At 35.3% G+C, this 9,901-nt stretch overlaps 2 protein-coding genes across 3 annotated transcripts; one reads left to right on the top strand and one right to left on the bottom strand.

Moving 5' to 3' along the window:
- Window positions 1–442: 442 nt before the first annotated feature.
- On the bottom strand, window positions 443–1,919 carry LOC113689870 (ribonuclease 1). The gene is made up of 4 exons (XM_027207665.2): window positions 1,731–1,919; window positions 1,380–1,535; window positions 1,022–1,223; window positions 443–901 (listed from the first exon to the last, which is right to left on the bottom strand). Exons 1-4 carry the CDS (start codon window positions 1,848–1,850, stop codon window positions 681–683), a joined length of 699 nt encoding a protein of 232 aa, XP_027063466.1. The 5' UTR covers window positions 1,851–1,919; the 3' UTR covers window positions 443–680.
- Window positions 1,920–5,282: 3,363 nt separating this feature from the next.
- Window positions 5,283–9,589, top strand: LOC113690775 (probable protein phosphatase 2C 58). Of its 2 annotated transcripts, none has more exons than XM_027208830.2 (5): window positions 5,283–5,536; window positions 7,997–8,248; window positions 8,400–8,676; window positions 9,008–9,162; window positions 9,328–9,589. In XM_027208830.2, the coding sequence occupies exons 1-5, from the start codon at window positions 5,504–5,506 to the stop codon at window positions 9,463–9,465; spliced, it is 855 nt and encodes a 284-aa protein (XP_027064631.1). In that variant the 5' UTR covers window positions 5,283–5,503; the 3' UTR covers window positions 9,466–9,589. The 2 variants fall into 2 exon arrangements, with proteins under 2 accessions (XP_027064631.1, XP_027064632.1); XM_027208831.2 differs by lacking the exon at window positions 5,283–5,536 and adding an exon at window positions 5,551–7,035.
- Window positions 9,590–9,901: the final 312 nt, after the last annotated feature.

The following is a 9,901-nucleotide window of genomic DNA, read 5'->3' on the forward strand; positions in this document are numbered from 1 at the left end:
TAATTTAAAATTATATATTATGACATAAAATATTAATAATTTTTATATAAATATATAGTAATTTATAATTACAAAATATATATTATACATAATTATGTATTTAATTATGAGTTAAGGCCAAATTTGAGTTGAGCCTGAAACTCATATACCAGTATGAGTTAAGTTTAAATCTTTTAATTTCAACTTGAAGTCCAAAAATATGTATAATTTGCGAGTCGAATTTGGATTTGCAAAAGTCCGACTCAAAAGTCCCAATTGACAAATGGACATGGATGCTTGTTGATTTCATTTCCTATTTACGGTTCTTATTATTATATTCCCAACTTATTTATAGATTGTTCAGCACTACTAAGTGAATAGTTGTATGGGAAAACTGAGAAGAGATCAACGTTGTTGTTCCACAGGGAACACATGCAATTGTCTCTTTACTTGTATTTTGGGATACAAAATGCAATTCAAATACGTGCTGAGATAAATTTATGCGCATTACGTTTAGTTACATCAAAAACAAACCAAAAAAAAAAGAAAAAAAATTTATGTAGTAAGAAAAGAGCAAAAGTGCAAAGGAACCAGAAGCACGCAATCCAGAGACTTTGACAACACCAGCAGTACACTTAGAGTAATGCAGCACACACCACTTTATTACAACCTCACTGGGAGAGAAGCAGAATAGTTGTGGGTCAGAAGTGAGGGAATTTGACATCTCCGTCACATCCAAATCCATTCCCAGGACATTCAGTAAATGTTTTTGCATCAGAACCTGTGCAAAGAATGACTTGATCTAGCTGCGAGTTGCCATCCTTGTCCGTGCTACACCCTAGTCCAGGTAAGTGCAACCCTCCACCTATTATGGTATCTGAGATTGTATCCCTTGGATAAGATGATCCATCGGGTCGAATACCTACAAAAACAAGCAAGGTAGTAACACTTCTGTGGTAATTTAAGGGTCAGGCAAAATCAATTGGCCCAAGAGTTGGGGGATGACTTGTATAGCATTCAGAAGTGAAAGGCTGCTAATTACCTGCATCACCGAGTATTTTGAGGAGATTAGCACTTTTCCTTACTGCAAGTGCTTGCCTGAAGTATTCTTGTTGATTTTTCAGGGTAGGTTTTGAGCATGTCCCGTATTTTTTCCATGCATCTGACCATAGCTTCTCTGGGTTACTACCAGGGCAAGTAAGTGACGGCCAATGCACTTCCAATCTTGTTCTCAGATGTGAGATCTGCACATGACACATTACACCCTTTTGATTAATTCCACTTCGTTTCTCTCAGAAGACAAAAAAAAAAAAAAAAAAAAAAAAAGAAAAGGGTTGTTATAGTATCATTGAAGTGTACACAACCGTTTTAAGCACAGCACTGGAGTAAAAGAAGGATACCTTTGATACATCCAAGTGGCTAGCAGGGTCACAATTTTCTGGCCAGGTCCCATTGAAGTAATATGGCTGAAATCCAGTAATTATGAAGTCTCTTGCAGGTTTTGGTGTTTTTGTGAGACAACATCCTTCTTTTGTGGCACACTGAGAACCTGGCCACTGCATTTTACATGCAGAGAAACATGATGAATGTCTAATTCTTCTTTAATTAATCATCTCCAGAAAGCAAACTAAAAACAGATAAAACAATCACCAAAATTTTCTAAAATCGATCAATCCTAGCTCATTCTCGACATTTAATGGTTTGGTTGCTTTCTTAAAATGCAGAGCTTAATGTGTGACATGCATGCTTACCTTCAGGTAAACGTAGAAGAAATCTGGCGGATTATCAGCACTTGAGATTGTTGAAGGCAAAGATGCATGGACTAAAAGCATGATGAAAGCCGATAACATGATTTTCACAGTTTTCTCCATCTTCTGTTTGGAGTTATGGGCAATCGCCTTGGGGAACGGACGTGCTACTTAAAATGATCATCGGCACCCGAGTTGATAATTGAAGCACTCACAATAAAATAAGAAAAGTACTCTACCAAGTTGGCAACTTGTATTCTTCAACTCTACCCAATTGGCCACTTTGGTTTTCTTTTGCCTTTTTGGTCCTTCTGTCTTCGATTCTTCATCATTAGATAGGTCCTCCAGAGAATTCAAATCTGCGTTCAGATCGCTTTTATATGTCCAAGAAAAATGATATCATGTCTGACATCCACCCTGTCTTCTTAAGTTAATTTTTCCTTTTATGATACAGGTTTTTTGGAGCCATTCCTCTAAATATATCTTAAGTTTGATTTCCTGAACTGTATTTGTCCTCTTGTTCTATTTAAATTGGCATTGTTATAGGCACCACACTTCAGTTTCTTTCTTCAAGATGGACAAAATTTAAAAGAACTCATGTAAAAACAAAAAATAATAATAGTTTACATTGACAGTCAATACCTACTAATTTCAAGATTTTTCTAACCTCCTCCAGCAGTGCTATTCTAAAATAACAAGTTAACTGCAGAATCCTCTTGTGCCCTCTGGCAAAGGTAAAAAAGAAAAAGTTGAGAGCCATATTTGTTGACTGTGTTAATATAGCAAGATCACCTCTCTTGTCTTTGACCCTGTAGCAGCGAATGCTTTTTAAGCAGATGAATTTGAAGAAGGCAAAAGCAGAAAAATAATCCAATGTCACAGTACTGTATTTGTGGATGTGGCTTGAAGACTAGTTCAAAGGCAAGAATGGTAACTTCCGGGTCAAAATTACAGAAATGCTGCAATATGATGACATCCTTGCAAACTACTACTAATTCTTTTTTGAACAGTTGTGGTACTAATCATCTTCTTGGAGGCGCAGATCAAAGATTGCTCCAACTCCAAGGAGTTGTCACATGGACAAGATTGAATATGTCTCAGATCAAGACCAAGATCAAGATTGAATATTTTAGTGGGCAAGATCGAATACTTCAGATTCTTACTACAGGATCGAGGGATAAGTTATACTACCATCATGGCATCATATTTCGTTGATCTATACATTTTTTGTCTTCACAGCACTTTGTCCTCTTACCTTTTTTTTTTTTTTTTTGTTGACGCCCGTTTGAACTAATATTTTTTATAGAAAAATGTACTGTAACAATTTGATGCATGTGAAATGAAAAAATAATTGAAAAAAAATTTTACGAAAAAATGAACTTTTGAAGAAAGAGCAATCTAAATCTGTACTTTCTAGATTAGAGCACATTTTTCTCGTGTGTGTTTTTTATAACAGTTGTGGTCCTAATTGACTTCTCGGAGGAGCAGATCAAGGTTGATCTTAGGAGTTGTCACATGGACAAGATTGAACATGTCTCAAATCAAGATTGAATATTATAGTGGACAAGATCGAATATTAAATATTTTGCTCCCCAGCATGATATTTTATATAACTCACCATGTCCATGTATAGGACTACTCCCAATCAAATACTATCATTCCTAACTGGACTTTATAGGTTAAATACTACTATCATCCATCACTGGAATTTATTGCTAAGTTAAATTAAATGATTTTCATGCCATTAACATTTTTGGGCCAAAATTGTATGAAAAGCTTACGCAATATTCACTCTTTTTTTTTTTTGGTTAGACATTTACTTATTTAACAATCAGCTTTTAAATCGTCCGGGCATACTTCTTGTATCAATTTTGAAATAAGAAGTCCGAAAATCACTAAGGTTTGTATTGTATTCTCAACTTATCCGAGAATAAACCTCAAGGGAGGTCAGTGAAATTTGTTAGCCCATCTAACAAATCTTAAACACTCTATCAAATTTTTAAATAATTCTCAGTAAAAAGAATAAAAACAAAGGGAAGAAGCTTAGTAGCACATGATCATGAACATGATTTTTTGCATTTAAATAACGAAAATAGAGCTCTTGAATCATTATTACTTCCAACTTCCTTTCACACTATGTGGATATGATGACTTTTCAATTATTCCCTGATTTGGTTTCTTGCATATCAACCATCCCGAACTACTACACGTAGCAATAAAAAAAGGAATAATTTTAGAAACCTCCCAACAATTTCACTCACCTCCCTTGAGGTTTGAAAAATTATACTAACCTCCCTTGAAGTTTATGATTTGATAACAAAATCAGTCTATCTCTAAAAAAGTATGATTAAAAAATTATTTTTAGGAGAGAGATGAAGATTTTGTTCTCCAAATGCCCTATGCATTCCAGTCAAATGTATTAGCAAAAACCATTATCGGTCAAGGTGTATTGCAGTTATGATTATCTTGAAAATTTTCATAATTTTCAACTAAAATTATAAATTTTAAATATTAAACTGAGAACAGTAGAGATTGGTTACCTGATTTAGCAAATGCCTTTTGTAATTTTGCATAGAAAATAAGTTCCAGTTCTGCTTTTCTTCTACCTCTTTTTTCAGCCACTTCCACGAAATTACTCTTATACAAGTGCCATTTCTTTAGTTTCTAAATCAAAGAGAAAAAATTTTTAAGGACAAACTTGTTTTTCTATTTGTTTCCTCCGTGCTTTCTTTATTCTACCTGTGCCTTTCTTCTATACGATTGAAATGTGGTCATGTCAAGTCTGTCAATCACAAAATGGTACTAATTGATGTAGCAAATTAGCACCATGTTGTATCTTTCACATTACTGTTCATGCTATTAACAGATAATTCTGTCAATTAGTTGATTTGTCCCGTAATTACTTAATTCTCATATTTTAGTTTCTAATCTCAGATAATGTCCCAGGGGTACATGAGTTATTTCACGCTAGGTGATGTCAGCAATTGAGCCCCTTATTCTGTCAAGGGAGGTGAGTGTAATTTCCCAAAACTCATGGGAGGTTAGTGAAATTATTAGAAATCTCAGGGGATTTTTTGAAATTATCTCAAAAAAATTTGTAATATCCTTCTAGAATAATCTAGCTGATCCCATGTAGCATAATATTTTTTTATCTAGACGTGGATAATTTATTTCAAGTTAGGTGAAATTGAGTTTAATTCGATAATTGAGATGATAATGTAGCTTCTAGGCACAATAGCAAGTATTATAATTTGAGGAGCTCTATTTAGTATTTATAGTTAAAGCAACAAAACAAGTGCATATTGGAATGGGTCCAATCACATCCTTGTAAAGACAATAACACCGGTGCAAAATATTCAATTAAATCCAAACAAGAAAGCCAAGTGGTTGGCTAAAACATGCGTGTGCTTTTCTAATTGGCCCATGTAATAGCTAAAAACCAATAATAAAACTATTATAATATGCAAAACAAGAAAAGAAAAAAGAAAAAAAGAAATATAAACAAAAGAGATTAGTATTACAACCAAGAAAAGCGTGTTAAAAAAATTGAACTGTATAAAAGTCAGCGGCAAACCATACGGCTTCACATGGGAGTCTTTCCTCTACGTCAAAAGTCTTCTTTGCATAACATACACTCGTTCAAATCTGCTCATCAATATCTCCAATAATTGAAATATTTACTCCTGTTTCATCATCCAACCATCATACCTGCAATCCTTCTGGCTTTGAAGTTGTTGTGAAGATTTAGCAGTGGAATAACAAAAAACAGAACAGTCATGAATGGAAAGGAGATTCTTCATAAGATGAAGGTCAAACAGTTATTCAGTTCATGCATTCATTTGACTTCTTGACTAAAATTCTTTCTTGATTTTGCTATCCCAGATGTCCTTTCCGGGATATGTTTTGCTTTTGTTAAGTTGCTGATCGCATGTTTATAATGGCCATGATCGTTTGTCATTTTAACTGTTTGTTATATCTGATTTTGTATGAGAAGTGTTAATGGATGTAGGCTTGGATTATTGACTGATTTTGTAATGGAGGGGGATGACGAAGTTGTGGGATTTTTGCTAAAGTTCCAATCGATCTTGAAAAGTCAAGATTTGTTGGAGAAGAGAGGCATGGATTTTGTTCAATTCGTTCATACCAGAAACTTGGATACAGGATTATGCAAGTTTCGGACTTGGGAGTGAGGGATCAAGTTGTGGTTAGTTCTATACTTCGAATTTGTTTGGAGAGGTAGAGGTATTGGTTATGTCAACCCTTTTAATGGAGACTCCAGGCCAGGCCCCTGTGGATTTCTTTATTTTCTGTAAATTTGCCTGAATCTCTGGGTTTTACAAGTACCTTTTCCTCTTGAATTCGGACATGAGGGCAGTGTTACTTTCCCCCTGTTAGTGTAAGAGAATAGAGATTGTGGCATCACTTTTGAACTAGAAGTCGGACCATCTAGATGCCAATTTTGCTTTGCAAGAAGTAGCTGCACATGAAAGAGAATCCGTAGTTTTCATTCTGAAATCTGTCACACACACACATTCAGATACAAAATGATTATGCCAGTAAATGGTGTTTGTGATCTTGGTTTGAAGCATTGACTTGTGATGTGAATTGTCGACCACAGACTGGTAGAGAGTTGGTATGAGAAAATGAACCACCTGTCCTGCTTTGTTGCCTGTGTGCTCATACTGAAATGAGTGATGTTAACCAAGAGCTTCGACTTGTTGGGAGGTATAATGTGAGAACAGAATTACACCCCAACCAAGTTCACTATTCTACATTTTTTGTGTATGTATGTATGTGTGTGTGTGTGTGTGTGTGTGTTGAATTTAGGTACAAGAATCAGCTTTGATTGTAGGATCTACAAATTGACAATAATAATTGGGAAAAGGGAAATGAAAATTTGACGAGAATAACAGGGGGAATGAAAATGAATACTCTAAACTTAAAACTTCCCTGCTGCATTAACTTGCTACCTGTCTCTAATCCTAGTATGGATCCAAACTTGGGAATTGTGTTTCTTTGACTCCTGGTCGGCACTAGTGACATGTGATACGTACTAACTCCTAGTTTGGAAGTTAATGCACCTGCAATTCTTTATTGAGATTATCTAAATTCATTGGGAAGTTAAGAGTACCGCTTGGAAGACAAAACTGTGGTCAGAATAAGCAAGTAGACAACCATAATTCCCTTGAGGATGAAGTTAGGATGCCAGAGACGTCATAACTAGACTTGAGCATTAAGCACCAAGCTGAGGATAGAGATTTGGTTTCCTCTTGTGCATTCTGGATTATACTTCATATTCAAATATAAGGTATGCTAGACCTTAATCTTAACCTAATTTAGACTTCTACTTTCTGTAAAAAGTGGTAGCATGAAAAGTTTGCTAATAGTCTTAGACATAGTCGCCAGAATACCGATTATACGCTTACGATTGTACAAATTTACGATCCAAGCTTACGAACTTGATCCTCATGCTAGTTTGATTGCTATGCCTTGAACTTATGCAGTATTACAGTACACAACATTCAAGTTTCAACATGCTGGGTTATCATTGCATTTTCTAAAACTCTTTGCACATGTTTTGAAAACAAGTAAAAGTTTTACATTTGCATTTGTAGATATTATGATCCTACCCTTGATTCAATCTCATGACTTTCAAAACTGTCCTGCATAGCATCTCATACTTTAGCAGCATTGGTCACAAAGAAGTTACAAATTGTTCAAGGATCATTCCTCGTTTACAATACATACAAATTGTGCATACTTGCTTTAGTATAAATTGACGATTAGTGTGGTAGCTTGCTAATGGAGATTGATAAAAAGTGTCTTGTTTCATAGGGTGTTTGTGTTTAGAGTCTTCTGAAAAGAGGAAGTATCTACTATTAATGCCAATAAACTTTTTTATGCTTTTTTTTTAAAGTATAAGTGGAAGGACTCGAATTCTAAATCTCTCACTTACACTCTCTACTCCCGAACAACCTAACCCGCTTCTCTCTCAAATCAAATCAACTATTGTTTCAATATTAGGTCCAATAAACACCATTATATGCTGTTGATTGTATGTCAAATATTTCATCTATTAGCCTGATTACCTTAAGGTATTGCATTCTTCAGTTGGTGCGTTCGTGTATAATATAATGAGAATGAATGCTTAGTATGCGCAATGATATTAAATATCTCATGCATTTTGGTACAAATAGTAGACTTAAACTTCAATTTTCGTTCTATACTCCTATTAATGAATTTTCTTTCCTTTTAAATGTTTCTTGAAGGAAAAAGCATGCTTTGCCGCACCACCATCACCTGATGCAGGGATATGGAAAAGCAAAATACCAAAACACGTCACTCATGGCTATTACCTGTTGAAGGGAAAATCGAATCGTCCCATGGAAGATTATTTGGTTTCTGAGCTCAGGCGGTTAGACAAAAATGAGTTGGGACTATTTGCAATATTTGATGGGCATATGGGAAATGATGTTCCAAAATACTTGCAATCCCACCTATTTGACAATATTTTGAAAGAGGTATGTCTTTATTTAACAGTTGACGTGCATGGTTAAAGAACACTTGACTTCTCACTTCTCAATATTGCAAATTTCACTGAATTTCGTACATCATTATCTGTTTTAAGTGTGTCTTTCTCCTCACTCATAATTTATTTTCCTACAACTGCAGCATGACTTCTGGACTAATACAGAAGATGCAATTAGAAGAGCCTATCACAGAACCGATAACAATATATTAGAACAGTCAAAGAAATTGGGGAGAGGTGGTTCAACTGCAGTGACTGCGATCCTTATTAATTGTGAGAAGCTTGTAGTAGCAAATGTTGGAGACTCTCGGGCAGTAATACGCAAGAAAGGACTTGCCAATCAACTATCGGTTGATCATGAGCCAAGCAAGGAAAAGAATATTATTGAGAGCAAGGGTGGCTTTGTATCAAATATTCCTGGTAAACTATTTGAGTATTCACTTTTTTTGGGGGAATTTTAGCATTCATACACACATGATGGCGTAACAACTAGTTAAAAATGTGTCTAGCGCACATCTTATGATGAGGTGGAGGAGCCACTGAAAAGTGGTAGATCATACTCATAGCTTGAGTAAATGATAATTGGAATCACCTCTTTATGTACTAGTGTCTAAAGATTCATACCTTGGATTAAGTTAGGTTAGTAATTTTTCCTGCAGCCCTCCACATGAAAGCTCAAATAATATAGAGTACATTTGACATTTTTCAGCCTTTTTGTCTTTTCAAGTTTGATAATCTTGGATTTCCACAGGTGATGTTCCTCGAGTTGATGGACAGTTGGCAGTGGCTAGGGCTTTTGGAGACAAAAGCTTGAAGCAACATCTTAGCTCTGAACCAGATATAAAAGTAGAGATAATTGACGATGATGTTGAATTTGCTATTTTGGCAAGTGATGGATTATGGAAGGTAGCTTCTTTTTCAAACTTGTGTGGCTTTCATAAAGCACTGCACTTTAGAATGAAATTAATACATTATTCCTATTCATGTTGGACACAGCTAGACAAAGATGCTTCAATTTGTTATATAAATCACCGTAGCCTAAGCAGTTGCTTTTGCTTGATTTCCTTCTAGGTAATGTCAAATCAAGAAGCTGTTGATTTGATCAAGGACATAAAGGATCCGAATTCGGCAGCAAAACGTCTAACTGAGGAGGCCCTATCTAGGAAAAGTAGAGATGATATCTCTTGCATAGTTGTGAGGTTTCAATGATTTCTATTTCCTAAACAAAGTGATGACTTAAAAGAGGTGAAAACGTAATGTGTAACGCAAAACGCAAGTGTTCCATTCAAAACACTAATGTTTATAGATAATAATAAAACACCCCTTAAAACTATTCCATGGACTGTGTTTTTTTTTCTTGTGGTTTTCTTTTTGTTTCATTGTTGTATCTCATCCCTCCCGAAGATCAATACAGATATTCCAGTATATCATGTTGCCTTGTGGTAAGTAATCAGCAGGCAACACTTTAATTTCCTTCACCCCAACAGGTTGAAAGGAGAGCTATAAGCTCACTCTGTTAATTGTTCTTGATGCAGTTTCTTGAGCTGAACAAGAATGCATGGTGGCTCCAGAGATTGGTTACAACAACTGACTATATTTCCCCTGGAATGGACTAATTGATTGAAGAAAGCTTTCCCTGTTTACT

This window comes from Coffea arabica, chromosome 5c (genome assembly GCF_036785885.1).
Source record: "Coffea arabica cultivar ET-39 chromosome 5c, Coffea Arabica ET-39 HiFi, whole genome shotgun sequence".
Taxonomy (NCBI): domain Eukaryota; kingdom Viridiplantae; phylum Streptophyta; class Magnoliopsida; order Gentianales; family Rubiaceae; genus Coffea; species Coffea arabica.